This window comes from Typha latifolia, chromosome 13 (assembly GCF_019914945.1).
Source record: "Typha latifolia isolate L0001 chromosome 13, TyphaL0001v2, whole genome shotgun sequence".
NCBI classification, from domain to species: Eukaryota; Viridiplantae; Streptophyta; class Magnoliopsida; order Poales; family Typhaceae; genus Typha; species Typha latifolia.
Genome location: NC_133098.1, coordinates 1,255,651 through 1,271,894, shown reverse-complemented (window position 1 = coordinate 1,271,894; position 16,244 = coordinate 1,255,651). Strand labels below are relative to the sequence as shown.

Genomic DNA, 16,244 nt, shown 5'->3' with positions numbered 1-16,244 from the left:
AAATAGTTGCTATTAATGAGGGACAACAGAATATATGTACTTTGGCGTACTATTGAGTATAAAATATACAACCAGAATTTATGGAGGATTACTACTATTATTTATTCTTTAATCCAGGGACAACTGATCCTAGTGATGAATTTGAACTTCTTCTATAAGATATTTTTGTCTAGAAATATAACAAGACATTTTATATGATATTTGTTTGAATTCCATGTAGGAGTTGCAGTTATTACTTATTAGTAATAGAACAACCATAGTTTCAAAAAAGGGCGTTCCTGTGATGAGGCTTACCTCATCTTTTAGAGGCTCTTTTGACAACTAAAAACCTGTGACAATAAAGTATAGAAAGTAAGAATACCAAACGGATTTTTGGTCGGCTATGATTCCTGGAACCAACTGTGGACATCCACTACTTGAAACAGATCAAATCCAAAATTTGAGTTAAATTCTAGTTGTAGTGTAAGATCTTGTATGATTGAGCTCAAATTGTGGGCTGGGTGAGAGTGATACTTGGCAATCCAGAATGAGTAGGATGAGTGTAGTACTCAGCAATTTATTCTTCTTTCCTGCATATCCTTCTACTCATCTTCTGTAATTGTATTTCGCTATTTATTTCTTTGTTTCTGCTTTATCCTTCTATTTGTCATCTGCAATAATATTTTCCTCTAATTCATTTAGGAGCGAGCTCACAATATCGAGATCAGAGCGTGATAAGATGGCTCTAGAAGCGAGTTTTGCTAGAGAACGACTTGATAGTTTCATGGTGGAGCTTGAACATCAGGTGGATTGTCTCATTTCTTATTGTAGCCATTGTTCACCATTTTCATGGTAGTTGTGCTTCATTATAGCTTGTTTATTGTTAGTGGATTTCCTTCAATGCGGAATAGTTCCTGGCTTCTTGTATGTCCACGTTCACCGAATAGTTGTTTTGACCCTATTCTACTTTGTTTTCTAGAGGAAGGAAGCTACTGCAGTTTCAGCTAGAAATATGGAGTTGACACATTTATTGGTTGATTACCAAAAGAGGCTCCGGGAAAGTTCTGAGTCTTTACAAGCTTCTGAGGAGAACTCACGAAAGCTATCTATGGAGGTAGAGAGAATACATTATTTGATAACAGGTGCATAATCTAAATGTTGGCACTGACACTTATTTGATTACTTTATAGGTGTCTATTGTGAAGCATGAAAAGGAGTTCTTAGTGAACTCAGAGAGAAGAGCTCTGGAAGAAATGCGCAGTTTGTCAGAGAGAGTGCATCGTCTTCAGGTGCTTGCTTATTTCCATTTTCCACTCTTACGTGTTTCAATTAGGTTCCAGGGTTGTTGTCATGTTTGGTTCAGATTTCTCATGTTTCATAATTCCATGGATTCCCCCTGCTTGTGGCATGTAGTCTCCTGATGGTTAGCTCGTTATGTCTCGCAATGAAATAGATACTCTATATATGTGCTCACTTGTCTTGTTCTTTTCAAATAGTATTATTTTAAGCATGGATATTTACCTATAATAGCGGTCATATATGCTTTTGTACTTATCATATATAATCAGATTATCTTTTGTCATTATTCCAGTCGAGCCTTGACACAATACAGAGCACTGATGATGTTCGTGAGGTATGATTGTCATCAATCAACATGTATCTTATATTAATCTTCTCTTGAACTTCATTAGCGTTTTGCTGAATACTTTGTGTATGCGTAACTCAGGAGGCAAGAGCTCTGGAAAGGAGAAAGCATGAAGAATATGTACAACGAGTCGAAGTAAGATTTCTTTCCTGCATTTATGGTGGTTTGGTATATCATATGTTCCATTGTGGAACTTTCAGTTATTGTTTTTTACACTATAGTTGGCCCTAGGTTTTGAAAAGCTTCAATAACGATGTGTTTCGGCTTATTTTTATGTTGTGACTTCAAGTCCACTAGATCAGAATGGGAAAGATTTACATAGATTCCAGGTAATCCCAACATTATATGATCATTTGCTAATTGCTATCTAGCTCCTAGACACATACTACACACATTTTTTTTATTTCATCGCACATGATGAATCCTTATCTTGTTATTTTGTGCATGATGTTTGAATTCTTTAACAAGAATTTGATCCATATTATTAATTTCTCCTTCACATATGGTATTGCTATTCGTTTGGAAATTTTTGTTTGATGGGAAATATATGATCCAAACACAATTCCTTCACATTGATATCCTAATTTCTTCCTTATCTCATCAAACTCTTTGGGTTGGTTACATTTTAGTTTTTGACGAAACAAAATTATCAAAACCATATATCAAGTACTTTTAATGTTAGCAAGGTTCAATGTTACCGGAGTGATGTTAGTTCTCCCTTATCCCTTCATTATTTCCTACTTCGGGCACATAAGTTCTCTTCTTCCTTGCTATCTTTTTCTATACCACCTTTTCTATTACAATTGCTTATAGAAAATTTGACCAATTTATTCCCATCTTTTTTCTAATGATTCACTTGTGTATTCAATTTCATCGTGAAAAAAAAGAAGGCTTCCTTGTGTGTTTGGACCCCCTCTAATTAAGGGTCTAAGGAGGGCAAGATATACACAACACTACTGCTATAAACCTGACGAGCTGTTTCCATGGTTCAAACTAGCCCTCTTGATCGTACAATGTGATTGCTATCCGTCATGCTAATCGACACCCTCCAATTTTGGTGTATTATGGGCGTTTGGTATTTTTTTTTTGCAAGGTTTTAAAACTCGAGATTGGGTCGGGATCGACCTGCCCAAAAAACGATACATATCGGTCTTATCAGTCTCCCGTATCAAATCAGATCATTTTTTTATTAAGTAAAATTCTAAATATTATTTAAAAATACATGATTTTTTTAAATATTTAGAAAAGTGATTGAAGAATATAAATAAGTAAAATTTATCACATATGAAGCCTAAAAACAAAAAAAAATACTCATTCAAAACCATAATAAATTTGGACTGAATTAGTAAATTTCTAAATCTTGTAAATCACCGTTGTAGATTACTTGTAAATGTTGACCAACACGGGGCATGTCGATCGACACTTACTGTGTCGGTGGCGTATCAGCATGTGGCACGAGGTGTGCTGCATGGTACCCCTCTAAGCAGCGATTCACTTGTTCGCCTTCCCCCTTTGACGCTTGATGGCAAGCTCGATGACAAATGATGAAAGGTGAATGCTAGAGTAAAATCTGAAAACTTGAAAAAAAAGGCAATTGAGATTATCAATTACTGATGTTCCCTAGATCGGATCTAATATGAAAACCAATTTCAACCCGTTTTAGCCGAATATGATCAAGATGGATTGTTCCGTCCCATATCAAAATCAATCACCATACTAGTTTTAGGTTAGGATCTGGATTAGCTATGGCTGATACTAATCTGTTTTGGCTGTTCCATCTCGAGATCGGCTAAAACCGGAATCCATGGTCTTTTAAAGATGGTTGTATATACATCTTTCATATTATTCTTGTGCATACATTTTCTTGTCAAGCTCATTGATGAGTCTCATTATTGTAGAGAGATTGGGCAGAAGCTAAGAAGGAGCTTCAGGAAGAACGAGATCGTGTACGTTCTCTAACACTTGACAATGAGAAAGCAGTACAGACTTCTATGCAACAAGTGGAGAAAATGAGAGAAGAATTAGCTGATGCTTGGCGAACAGTTGCTTCTGCTGAATCAAGGGCTGCTGTTGCTGAGGTTTATTTGATTGAATTTTACAGACAGCTATTAGTGGATGCTGTTTTCTCTTATTCTTATTGTTGGATAATTAATGGTCTTGCAGGCTAGGTGCTCTGATTTGCAGGGAAGAGTTACCGGGAGAAAGGTAACTTTTAAACCATTCCATATAGTTAAGCTATTTTCTTCTTTGTTTTCCTTTTTCTTCTAACAATCTCAAGCTATCTGGGAACTTCCTAAATATTCATTATTGTTGGTGTGTACTGTGCCTTCTAGAGTATGCCTATTATGTCATGCACATATAATACTATAATAGTCTCGAGTACCTGAAACATTTTTCTATTACGGTGTACAGCTGTTTGGTTGCTTGATTTATGTTCCCGTTGTTTAATATTTTGTTGTCAGATTTTCATTTTTTTTTTACCATTTTGAATTTATGGAGAATTTCAGTAATTGTAAAATGCTAAAAATTGACTCAGGCAGTTTACTGGAAGTGAATTTTGAGATTAATTGCATAACCTTTGTTGGATTAATTGTTATTGGACATTCATCCTGGAAACTTTATTGCATAACCTTGAACTTCCTCAAGAAAGGAACTTGAAATTCGATAAAGATGCACATATTATTGGGATGTTTCAAATATAAATTTGCAATGACTTCAAAACTTTCTTAAACTCAGTCTACACCTACAGTTATTCGTGAAAGTTCAATTTCACCTGAAGTAAGATATGACTGGCCATAATACAGTTAAATGGAAAATATGTGCTACTTCATTAGATTCCTTTTTTGGCTTAAGTAGTGTTTGTAGTAGGAAATTAAGAATTTAAATAGCCGATCATGATGCCATCTAAAAGTGCCCTTGATGCCTTATAAAGATTTGTGGTCTCTTCCACCTCAGTCTCCTTTACTCATGGTTTTATTGTTTAATAGTAATGAACTTTGAGATATTTTTTGCTCTACTTGAGTTTGGAGAGTGGTTGAGATATAATCCAAAAGCTTAAGTTGTTTGGTAGTAGATCAATAATGTATATAGTACCTTTTAAGTTGCCCCTTATGTGCATCTCTCATGCACTGCAAGTGGATGGATGAAACTAGCTCAAGTGCTATGTTGTGAGAGGAACAACTCTAGGTTGGACCGCTGGATAGATGAAACTAGCTCAAGTGCCATGTTATGAGAGGAACAACTTTAGGTTCTTTCTCATTATTAAAATGTATATATACATGTATATATGCTACAATATCCCTTGAGCATTATATAAGAATATAGGTACATCAGCAGTCACTATGGGTGATTTAAGAAAATGTAGATGTGCTTTTACTACATTTATTGTTAATCAACTAATAGTTATATGCCAACTTCTTTCTCCTTTTCTTGGATGGCTGTTTATTCTAGCTTAGATTGGTGAGATTCCACTTAGTTTTTCTTGTTCATTTGCTTTCTTTAGTGCATGCATGTTTGAATTCACTGTCAGTAAACTTATGAGACTAGCGGCTGCTTTATTGCAAGCTGCCAGTTCGTTTGATTGGATAGGTGTCTTATAACTAACTAATTTTCCTGGTATACTTTTTATTCCACCCTGATAGATCATTATGAAGGATATCAGCCGTGATGACTCAGGGTTGACTGCCGACGAGGTATGAATATTTCTCTGAGTTGGTTATATTCATTGTAAGATCTTCTCTTGCTCGATTTTTTTTGGGTCAGTTTTTGATACCATTTCTATAGAGGGTTGATGCAGCTTGACAACCAGTTGGACAAATTGTCAATTCTATTATGAGCCTTCTAAGAATTTGAGTTGTCTTCAAAAGAAGGCTTGAATAATGATAATGTTGATGACTTCACAATAATTTTCATCCTTTAAGATCTAACTCGTATGGTATTTTGCTAGATAGCTTTTATTATCTGGCTTTATGTTGATAGTTTTTATCTTCTACCCATGCCGGCACTAAAATGAAAAGAAAAGAAGAGGATTTCTCTCACTTCTCTTCATCACTTTCTTCATCAAAATTGCTATTATGCCACTTTTATCAGATGTGACCAGTCATAGTTTGTTCCCTACTATTGTCAACTTCCTATGAACAGAGAAGCAGAGTTGAACATTATCTTGGGCAAGGATTGCCGTGCCTGCAGCATAGCTTGCGCTGCAACACTTGTCTACCGTGCCGGAAGAATGGAGGCTCCACCGCAGTCCCCATGCAAGAGAGGGAGAGAAAAAGATCAGGATCCACCACCTGCCACGGAGCCTCCACCACTGACGACACTCTCCTCTTTGCTCTCACTGTCGCGCTTTTCTCTCCTCTGTCTTCATAGCCCTAGAAAGGGTGGTTCGGATAAGATGGGTAAATGGGTTGAAATAAAAATGATCTGCTTTGCTGATCTAATTTAAAGTAGTGGATGAGGAAAGGGTGATGGCTTCATAACGTCATTCTCCGCCATTAATTGCCTCCTCCAGCTGCTTCACAATGATGATTCGCTAGGAAGCAAGAGGAGGGGTGCCATGCGGCACCTCTCATGCCGGGTGCTGGTACTGAGCAGCACGGCAATCCTAGATCTTGGGAGTAAATCATGTTAGACACTGGAATTTAGCATATGACACAGAAGTCTTCCTTTTATCTGTTGTATGGTTCAACTTGAATGTTTCTCTTTTTATCTTTGTTTGGAGTTTGGAGATTTTCTTAATCCTGTATATGATATGATCCTTTTTGTAATGTGTTGTTGACTCTTCCTGGTGGTTATTTCCAAGTTCTAACTATGTTTGTTCATCATCTTGTTCACTCAAACATTTGTGAATTCCACTAGGTTACTGGGGAATTGTGGAAAGTTAAAGAGGAGATGGAGAAACTGAGAGATGAAGCTCGAGCAAACAAGGATTACATGCTGCAGGTGCCTTGACTCTTGTTGTGACTTCTATTAGTTTCTCTCTTAATTTGGCATGGTTCCTCTGATACTTGACATTTTCTTCTACAGTACAAAGAAATAGCACACACAAATGAAGTTGCATTAAAGCAGATTGAGTCTGCACATGAGGAGTACAAGACTGAGGTAGTATGGCTTTTTAGTGATTTCATTGACAGAAAAATGAAAAATCCAGCTGTTTATATTCATTGAATATTCAACAGAAACTGCTGCTTTGTTTCAGGCTGAAAAAATGAAGAGGAACTTGGAGGATGAAGTTCTGTCACTAAGAAATAAATTGTCTGAACTAGATAAGAACTATGATCTGAAGTTTGTTGAAGCCCGCTCAGCTGTTGAAGCTAAGGAAAAGGAACTCTGTGCTGTCTTGGCTGAAAAGTCGACCTTACAGGATGAAGTTGCTAAGAAATTGTAAGTCTTCTGGTCTTGGGTAAGTTTGGGCAACAATCAGTGTCTATTAGTTTAATATACTCAGCATTGTTTTATTTTCCCTCAGAACGCAAATAGAGATGCTAGAAATCCAAGTATTGTCCTTAAAGGACGATCTTGATAGGGAGCAGAAACGCTGGAGAACTGCCCAGGATAACTATGAGAGACAGGTGTTATTTCTAAACACCCCTCTGGAGCTGATTTTGCCTGTGAAGATCTGTTATCTTTTTCTACTGTATTGTTGGATCTTCTTGCATAACATGGTCTAGTTGGCCTTAGGGTACTTCATGTTCATCTTCTCTAGTTCCATGCTGTAAAAGCTAACCATTTGGTCCTATAATCCTGTTGTGATCAGATTTGAATGAGTGACATTTTTTTTTTTTTTTTCAATTCCTCTTACAAAAGATCCCATATGAAGCCATCGGTAAGCTGTATAAGAATTAGTTTCTTTTGATTGGTGGGCGATTATGCTGTAGTTTCCATGTTTGAGATGTCATTAGGTAGTGTTGCTTTTGATTGGATTCACCATGCTGCTGCTAGGATGCCGTTTGGCATTATGGATGCATTTTCCTTGCTTGGCAGTATGGTAATTTGAGCTTATCGGTCATACATTTGCTGATAAGTATTTTATGATGGATCTTCCTGTATTAGCTCAATTATTATGATTTTGTTTTCCGTACTCCTACATGAAAAGAAAACAATAGGAGGGCCTCCTTTCTTTTGAGACATTCTGTTTTTAGGGAGTGATTGAAACTCTCTGAGAGAAGTAATAGAACAAAATGGAGTCAGAAGAATATTCCTTAATTTGCGAAACAATATTTTTGATCTTCTTTGATAGTTTTACTAGGGTCTCAACTGGTCAGGGTGCTAGGTTAATATCTTACATTACATGTTTGTGTCTTTTCATTTCATCCTTGTGGGAACTTGCATAGGTGTACAATTATATGTATTGGCAGCATTTCATCATCTTGCTTAATGCAATTGATGTTTTCTTGTTGACAAATATCTTTTGAAGGACTTGTATTCGTAAATAATGACTTGTTATTGAGCTTGTGCCCTAGAACTGGAAATTCGTTAAATTGTATATTTTCACTTGAATGATGTTGATTGCCAAAGGAGCTCTCAGAGCAGGCACAATCAAATATTTTGTTGCATTTAACTTTTACCTTTGAAAAGCTAATTGTCTATTTGTCATCCTGTAGGTTATTCTGCAATCTGAGACAATTCAGGAGTTGACAAGTACTTCTAAGGAGTTGTCTTTGTTTCAATGTGAAATAGCAAAGCTTCGAGACATTACAGAAGCACAAAAGGCTGAAAATGTAATTCACTATTCTATCTACCATCTTATGTAAAGCCTTTTTTCTGTCTTCCCTTCAAAGACACTTTGTTAGATTCTCTAATTCTCTATTGGTGTAGTATTATGCTTTTGATCTGTTCACCAAGTTTTGTGCCAAACTAAGGTCCTTATCATGAAAGTTCTAATTGTACACGTAAATCATTTCATTCCAATAGGAAAGGGTTGATATAAGAATTGTTGTGGTTATGTGCAAATATGCTTAATTGTCATTTTGACATTTCTTTAGTTATATTTGTCTGTTCCAAAACATGAATAATCACTGTGATTTATTTTGGACTTGTTTATATTACCATTTTGTGGTTATGTTTCTTTGTGTTTGTCTTCTCATATCAATTTTTGCGGGGCATAATTTTGGCTAAGTATGGTGTCAGTTTGTAAGGATTTGATATTTCTACATAGACAGCACAATGAGTCTTGTTCTATCCTAAGGATGCTTGTACTTATGTGAAGGCCTTTTGTAGGTGCTTGGCGGGGTCTATTTTGTTATTGTGCAATTGTTTTTTTTTTTCTGCTCACATGTGTCTTAGCATTTACTCTAGTCCTTGCTGAATTCTTTTTCAGGTTGCTCTAAAAGCATCATGGGAGTGTGAGAAAATGGAGTTACAGAAAGAAAGGGATGAAGCCCAGAGGAAGTACAGTGAAACAAATGAACAGGTTTGTATTTCATTTGGTTTTGTTTTTGCATAAAAAGTGAACACAAGGCATATCCTAGTGGCTTGTATTTTGTCTCTTAATCTTTCTTACATCTTTCAGAACAAAATATTGCATGATCGGCTTGAGTCTTTGCACATTAGATTAGCTGACAAGGATCGAAGTTTTGCTGGGCATTCATCTCAAAATGCAGATTCACAAACAGAGGGCGATCTACAGAATGTTATTAGCTATATACGCAGATCAAAAGAAATAGTAAGTGAATTTGCCAGCAATTTTGGGGTAAATGGAATTTTATTAGTATTCATGTCCACTTTGCTGTATTATTTCAGGCGGAGACCGAAATATGTTTGCTAAGGCAGGAGAAATTGCGGCTTCAGTCGCAGGTATGCTTCATAAGGTTTTCCCTCATTATTCATAAGCAATTATATATTCCTGTATTAGCTCAGTCAGAACTGAAATTTTTTTTTTTTTTGGTTTGGGTGCTTTTGTGCTTCTAGTTGGAGAGCGCTTTAAAGGCATCTGAGGAAGCTCAAGCGTTGCTTCATTCTCAGTCGGAGAATTCTCGAACAACAATGTTTAAAGATGAAGAGTTCAAGTCCCTTCAGCTTCAAGTAAGAATTTTCTTTTGTTTTTCCAGGATCCTGATTTATTTTTTCCCAATTTTTCTTTAAGGGTGCAAGGTATTGTACCCGTTATTATGCTGGTAATGATAATTTTTCTACTCGTTGTTGATGAAGGTAAGAGAAATTAATTTGCTTCGTGAAAGCAATATTCAGCTTCGAGAGGAGAACAAACACAACTTCGAAGAATGTCAGGTACATATAATGATAAATATGTCACGTACATATAATGATAAATAGTTTTTCTTGGATGCATCAATGTATCATTTGTCTTAGATAAGCATGAGGGCTAGTATTTGGTTGTGAAGCTTGGCATATCAGGATGGACAGAGGAAAAAATGTGCAGTTCTTACTTGAATCTTTTGACTCATGAGAGATACTGTTACTCTTTTTATAGAAACTCCGTGATAAAGCACAGAACGCTGTAATTGAAGCTGAAAAGTTGCGTAATCTCTTACTAGAGAAGCAAATAGAGACTGAAGCTTCCCAGAAGGAGGTTCAGACACTAAAATTGGAGATACAACATCTCAACAATAGGATTGCTGAGGTAGTCTTTAGCATAAATTTGAAGGAAGTTGGTTTGATTTTTTTTCCACTCTCTTATTGGATATTATCTGTTTATGTTGCAGTTAGTTGAAAATTGTAAAAATATCGACCCCAAGGAACATGAGCATATGAAAGATGAACTCCAGAAGAACAAGGTTAGTAGTTTTTTAAACTTTTTATGTTTTTAAGGTTATTTCGGTGGTGTATTCTTCTAATGGCACTCTAGATAATAGTCTTATGCCTGATGAACTTGGCTCATTGACCTGTTCTATTTGTTAATTGTACTTTTGACATAGATTGATGGTTTGTCCAAAACCGAGACATTTCAGTCCTATCTGATCTGATACTGTACCCAAAAACCAGCATCCAACTAAAACGACTCTAATAACAATTTTTTGTAAAGCATATTTTAGATTCAAAGCTGGATTTGACTTGAATTCAACTTTTACCTAATTCAATATCAACCCGATTTCTTAAGTGCTATTAGATCTTGTATGATGCATTGAAAATAAGATACAGAGTATTTTTTAAAGCGAAAACCAATAGAATGAAACTAGAACCGAAACATTTCATTTTGTTAACAGAGCCAAATTTGGAAACAATTTGAACATTTAAGTTTCTAATCTTCAATGGAACTCTTCAGGCTTTTTTCATTTAGATGCATATCCTTTGCAAACTAAGAAGTAGCATACTTTCTTTGTGAAAAAAAATCACGTCTAATTTTCATGATGACGTGTGATGCACCTTTTCCAGGAGATTCCAAATGATGGTAATGCTGAGGCCATCAATTGTTCAATAGTTGCCAGTCTCGATTTTGGTATTTTTGATTTTCTTTGGTGCCCGATGTAGTAATTAATAATTTTCATGTGGTGTAGGCACTTCTGAGAGAGTATGGGATCGAACTTGAGCAGGCAAAGAATCTTGTTTCAGAGAAGCAAGAAATTATTTCAAACTTGGAGCAAAACCTTGCTAGAAATCAAGTAGAATTAGCTGAACGGGAACATAAGTTAAATGCTGCTCTTCAAGTTGAGGTGCAATTTATTTGGGTGCTTCTGAACAATATATTTTTCCTCCATTTGATTTGGTATTAATCAAACAATTTGAACTTTCAGGCAAATCTTAAAATGGAAACTGAAAAGCAAAAGAAGGTTCTTACTGCTCTAAAGGTTGTAATTTCTCTATTCATCTTTTATTTTTTACCAGATTGGGCCAAAAATTATGATATTTCACTTTTCTTTCCTAGATCTTAGTTCAATAACTTGCTGTTATTTTTATTATTTTACTGTATTGAGTGCTCCTATCTGATTAATCTACCTGTAAATACTACAGAAGAAATGTGATACAGTAGCAAAGGAGAAGGAGGAACTTAACAAGGAAAACCAAGGCCTTATGAAACAAATAGAAGATCTTAAATCAAGTACCAACTCATCTACACAGTTGAATTACTTTTTTTTTCTTTTTCGTGTTTAACTTAACCAATTTTGCAGGCAGGAAGGCCTTAGCTGAAACTTCAGTTGACCATACCACGAAGGAGAAGGACACCAGGATACAGGTTTGTCTTGTGCACCATTAATTAGTTGCTTTTTTCTTTTAACCTATGTGAATGTCGGTCTCAATGACATATGAAAGTCAGATATTGGAGAAAACTTTAGAGAGGGAGAGGGATGATAATAGGAAAGAGAAACTAAAGCGGCAAAAGACTGAGAAGACAGTGCTAGATCTTATTCAGACAGTTAACAAGGTTTATCCCTATTACCCAACCATATTTTTTCTGCTTGGTGATAGTTGTCCTTCTGTATCTCTGGCAGTTGCCTTTGTCCTTGTTCTTAATTTTTATGTTTGACTCTGAAATTTATGTTTCTAGTTTTCCTCTGTTCAGTGTAACCAATTATTTTGTTCAACAATCTTTCTATTCTTGTGGGGTGTCTTCTATTAGTCTTTGGTCTTTCCCACTGTACCTGCCACCTTTTTTTTTCTTATAACAATGTTTTGTTTAGCAACATCTCAATATTTTGTTTCTGATGCTACTAATTTTAAGGTGTGGTTTGATAATCTGATGAGCCGACTGAGTCATTACAGAAAAGTATCTCTGTTTTCATAACATGTTACGAGCCTGGTTAAAGTTATGATAGCTTGTAGATGATAGTGAACTGCAATATGGACTGTGAACTTCTCTTTGTGGTCTTTTTGACTGAGATAGCATCAGATCAACTAAAAGAAGAAAACATATGCTTAAGATGCACTAATTTAAGGGGTTCCAAGTGAAGGCTGTCAATTTTGCCTTTATGGAAACAGTTTGTTGCTTGATAGCATACTGGTACTTCTTTGGTGGTCTATGAAATTAATTGGCTCTTTTCAGTTTCTGGACTTCATCTTTTAACATGGTATTTTCTTCTCAATTGGATACTTTACTTATAAACAAATTATGGATCGTTCTTTTGTCAATTGTAAGAGATCTATAAGAAAATGTTGTGGCACACATTTTATAGTTGTAGTCACATATGTACTGCTGTATCTTGATCATTATCAATTTTTCTTGGTTCACATAAGCAATGATATTCTGGTTGAATCTTTTTGTACTTGTTGTATCCTATTACGTTGTGGATTTTTAATGTACTGTGCACTCCGTTCAATGGCGTTCAATGTCAGTATCATGTAGTAGTTCATGATTCATGAAAAAGTGAATATGTTGTTTCTTCGTGTATTGTAGGACAAGAAGAAAGTTGAAGAAGAACTTGCAAAGCACAAGCAAGCCATAGTCACTATGTTGGAGGTATATTTATCCATGACATTTAGTGTTGCAGGTTTATCAATCCTTTTCTGTTCTCAGTTTTATGTTGTAATACCATGTCTTGCAATTATTCTTGAAGCCGTCTCTAATTTGGGGATAGAGGTGTACTGTGCCCATGCTTATATAGTAATATGCTCTGGTCTACCATATTCTTTGCATGTTACATTTTTTTTTGGAGAGAGAATTTGCTTGTTACATGTTAATTTTTAACATGATGTCCTATTTTTTTGTCAGTTGCATAAGAGAAATTTGCCTTAAAAGAACTGAAATTAGTTGATGTGATGTGGGAGATACAGTTAATGCATTATTGTTACATTTACATACGGTTACCTTGTATGTTACTTTTGCATTAAACTGTAAATATTCTAGTCAGTTAATATGTGGTATTACTTTAGTTATTCTTATTGTCTGGGTATTTTGTTTTTTCAGAAATGCATGATTAGTCTATAATCAGGTTAGACATTGCGTTCAAAAGCATTATCAGCCAATTGTGGGACATATCACCTCCTTTATCTGAGTTTTACTGCTGCAAAGTATATATCGTTAAGCAGAGAAAGATGCAGTCAGGAAAGCATATTTCCATTCGAAACATAATGTAGTTATTGTTCCCAAGGGGCTTTCAAGTCTTTTTTATTGGACCAGATGAACCACCATCTTTTTGTTAGTGTTTAGTAGGATCTTGCTTACATATGTTTTACCTATGTGGATATTTTTTTCTGGAGTTTCATGTTTGTTTGCCCATGTCTCCAGAGTGCGGGAATAACATCTTCTCAACTTCCATCCGGGAGCACACTTGATGAGCAAACCTTTGCTTACTTCTCATCTGTTGGTAACTTCGAAGAAGCAGCAAGCTCATTCCAAAATAATGGACAGGGACTTCAGTCCCTTCACCCTGAAAATTTGACAATGGATACATCTGCAGCTGCTACAGGTTCTCTTTAACTCTGGTTGAAATGCTGTTCTTGCAATAAATATTCACTCTCTTAACAAGTCTACTTATGCTTTATGCAGGTAGGCAGGTTTCCACTCCACCATTAAGACCATCTGCGCCTCAGAGTAAAACAACAGAGGAAAGAGTTGGGACTATAGTCAAATCAGTTACTGAAGCTCGCAAGTCTGGAAGACGCCTCGTACGACCTCGTCTTGAACGGGCTGAAGAGCCTCAAGTCGATACAGAAATGCCGGCAGTTGAAGTGTCTACAACAGCAGAGGAAGGAAAAGCTGGCTCATCTCATGAACCAGAACTTTCAGGTGGCTTATCTTCTGCACTTCCACCTTCTGCTCGCAAACGTTTAGCCTCATCATCAGTCTCAGAGCCAAAAGAAGAATCAGTTGCACGAGATGAGGCTGATATTGATATTGCACCTCCACTAAAGAAGTCCAAGGATACAGACTTAGTGCAAGAGAGTTACGAAACCTTGCCATCTGCAGAGAATCCAGTCATAGCACAAGAGTTGATAGTTCCAGCTAATGTCATTTCTGATGCACAGCCACCACCTGTGGAAGAAATGGATGCTGATCAGGCTCCTGTATCGGCAAGTGATGAGATTTTTGAGACAGCTAGGGAAGATGATGTTATTAGCAAGGGAGAAACAGAGGAGCATCAAAGCCCACCACCGGATGGCGCACATCAAGAAGATGATGTCCAATTCGAAAGTTATCCGACTACAGAGGAGCTGTCAGACAAATCGAAAGCATTAGTAGAAATGCTAGATGAATGCCCAAAAAGTGAGGATGTAAAGGAAATCATGCATAATCTAGGTGCTGATGGGGAAGATGATAGGGAGGAGGGGGAGCTGATGCCAGATGAACCTGAACAGCAGCAGGAAGATGCTGCATCTGGAGAACGCCACTGTGAGTCGACTCCTAGTGATGGGGTTGTTATTGGTGATGAAACTGGAGAGGACCTTGAGTCTGCCTCTCCTGAAGCTCTAACTGAGAAAAGTGAGAATAATGAAGTTTCAGAGGAGATTGCAGAAGGTAATAATAGCACTGAACCTTGTGCTTCTGAAATTGAGCGAAGCCCTCAGAGAGTATCAGGTTTGCGGGAAGGTTCACCGAGTATGGTTCTTCAAACATCATCACATGTCCGGGAGGGTTCACCAACTTCTCTTCTGCATAGTGCAGCCTCAGACCAGCCAAGTTCCAGCACCGGTACAGAGATGGAAGAATCACGGGTTGGTAGAACAATTACTATAGCTGAGAGAGCTAAACAGAATTCCCTTCTAAGACAAGCCCGGATGACGGCCCAAGCTTCTTCCAGAGGTCGGGGCAGAGCACCTGGTGGCTTCAGGGTAAGGTTTTCTCCTTTTGGTGAATTCTATGACTGCTACTTCCATGGCTCACTAGGATGTCAACTTTAATATTCCTTTGAATGAATATACCTGATATGCTTTCTTTCCACTCTCGCAACAGAGGGATGGCAATCGAGGGGGGGCTCGAGGTCGAGGTGGGCGTGGTCAATCATAGTCACTGTACCATGTTAGGCAATGAGTGAAGCTTTGGTGGATTTTTCAAGTATATTCTTCAAGAGTGCTAACTTGCCATCCATATTTGTCGTATATGTACTTTTCATATTTTATTTGTCAAATTCGTGGACCAGATATTCCTGTATATTTTGGTGTGCTGAAGGCACGCGAGGGAAGGAACAATCTTCATTTAGAACTAGTGCCCTTTTGGTTAAGTTTGTAGGTCGAATTACATTTTTTTTTAGTTGGCAACACATAATATCTTTTTCCTTTGACGAGGACAGCAGAATTGTTTGTCAAGTAACTTATGCAGTGCGTGTACATGTACATCTAGATGACTGCGGATCAGTTGATCATTTCACAATTGAAGATTTACAAATGGCTAGTTGGAGATATATTTAAGAAAATATATGCAAGCAATGCAAAAATTGGCGGTGCTACAGATTTCTTTTTCTTTTCTTTTTTAAGCTTGTGTTCACTTTGTAGAATAAAGGTGGAATATGTATAATTATTCTAATGGTTAGTTTAACACTAGTATATAAAATAATAATTATATTTGATGTGAAATAACTTTGTTATTAAAGTATTAAGGAACAATGAAACTATATTAAAAATTAGTGATATTTTAAATCAAACGATAATTTTTACTTTAATTATGGATTAGGTGTATGGTGATCTCTTTTCAAACCCAGTGTTCATCCGAAGACGAGATTTAAGAATGAAAAACCTCGAAATTTTGATATACCCTAGCTTTGTGAAACCTCGTGATAAGATATGAGATATA

General features: G+C 36.5%; 1 protein-coding gene across 2 annotated transcripts in view; it reads left to right on the top strand.

Moving 5' to 3' along the window:
* The window catches only part of LOC140799659 (nuclear-pore anchor), a 28,750-nt gene extending 12,883 nt beyond the window's left edge, over positions 1 to 15,867 (top strand). For both annotated transcript variants that reach the window (XM_073154069.1, XM_073154068.1), the window contains exons 21-49: positions 682 to 784; positions 959 to 1,093; positions 1,170 to 1,268; positions 1,571 to 1,612; positions 1,706 to 1,759; positions 3,523 to 3,702; positions 3,788 to 3,829; positions 5,266 to 5,316; positions 6,482 to 6,565; positions 6,650 to 6,724; positions 6,822 to 7,006; positions 7,092 to 7,194; positions 8,227 to 8,343; positions 8,943 to 9,035; positions 9,135 to 9,287; positions 9,365 to 9,418; positions 9,533 to 9,646; positions 9,773 to 9,850; positions 10,053 to 10,202; positions 10,285 to 10,356; positions 11,077 to 11,232; positions 11,314 to 11,367; positions 11,531 to 11,618; positions 11,689 to 11,753; positions 11,835 to 11,942; positions 12,912 to 12,974; positions 13,743 to 13,923; positions 14,004 to 15,286; positions 15,408 to 15,867. In XM_073154069.1, coding sequence (XP_073010170.1) covers positions 682 to 784; positions 959 to 1,093; positions 1,170 to 1,268; positions 1,571 to 1,612; positions 1,706 to 1,759; positions 3,523 to 3,702; positions 3,788 to 3,829; positions 5,266 to 5,316; positions 6,482 to 6,565; positions 6,650 to 6,724; positions 6,822 to 7,006; positions 7,092 to 7,194; positions 8,227 to 8,343; positions 8,943 to 9,035; positions 9,135 to 9,287; positions 9,365 to 9,418; positions 9,533 to 9,646; positions 9,773 to 9,850; positions 10,053 to 10,202; positions 10,285 to 10,356; positions 11,077 to 11,232; positions 11,314 to 11,367; positions 11,531 to 11,618; positions 11,689 to 11,753; positions 11,835 to 11,942; positions 12,912 to 12,974; positions 13,743 to 13,923; positions 14,004 to 15,286; positions 15,408 to 15,461 — 4,036 coding nt within the window. In that variant the 3' untranslated portion in view covers positions 15,462 to 15,867. The remainder of the gene's footprint in view (positions 1 to 681; positions 785 to 958; positions 1,094 to 1,169; positions 1,269 to 1,570; positions 1,613 to 1,705; positions 1,760 to 3,522; positions 3,703 to 3,787; positions 3,830 to 5,265; positions 5,317 to 6,481; positions 6,566 to 6,649; positions 6,725 to 6,821; positions 7,007 to 7,091; positions 7,195 to 8,226; positions 8,344 to 8,942; positions 9,036 to 9,134; positions 9,288 to 9,364; positions 9,419 to 9,532; positions 9,647 to 9,772; positions 9,851 to 10,052; positions 10,203 to 10,284; positions 10,357 to 11,076; positions 11,233 to 11,313; positions 11,368 to 11,530; positions 11,619 to 11,688; positions 11,754 to 11,834; positions 11,943 to 12,911; positions 12,975 to 13,742; positions 13,924 to 14,003; positions 15,287 to 15,407) is intronic.
* The last annotated feature ends 377 nt before the right edge of the window (positions 15,868 to 16,244 follow it).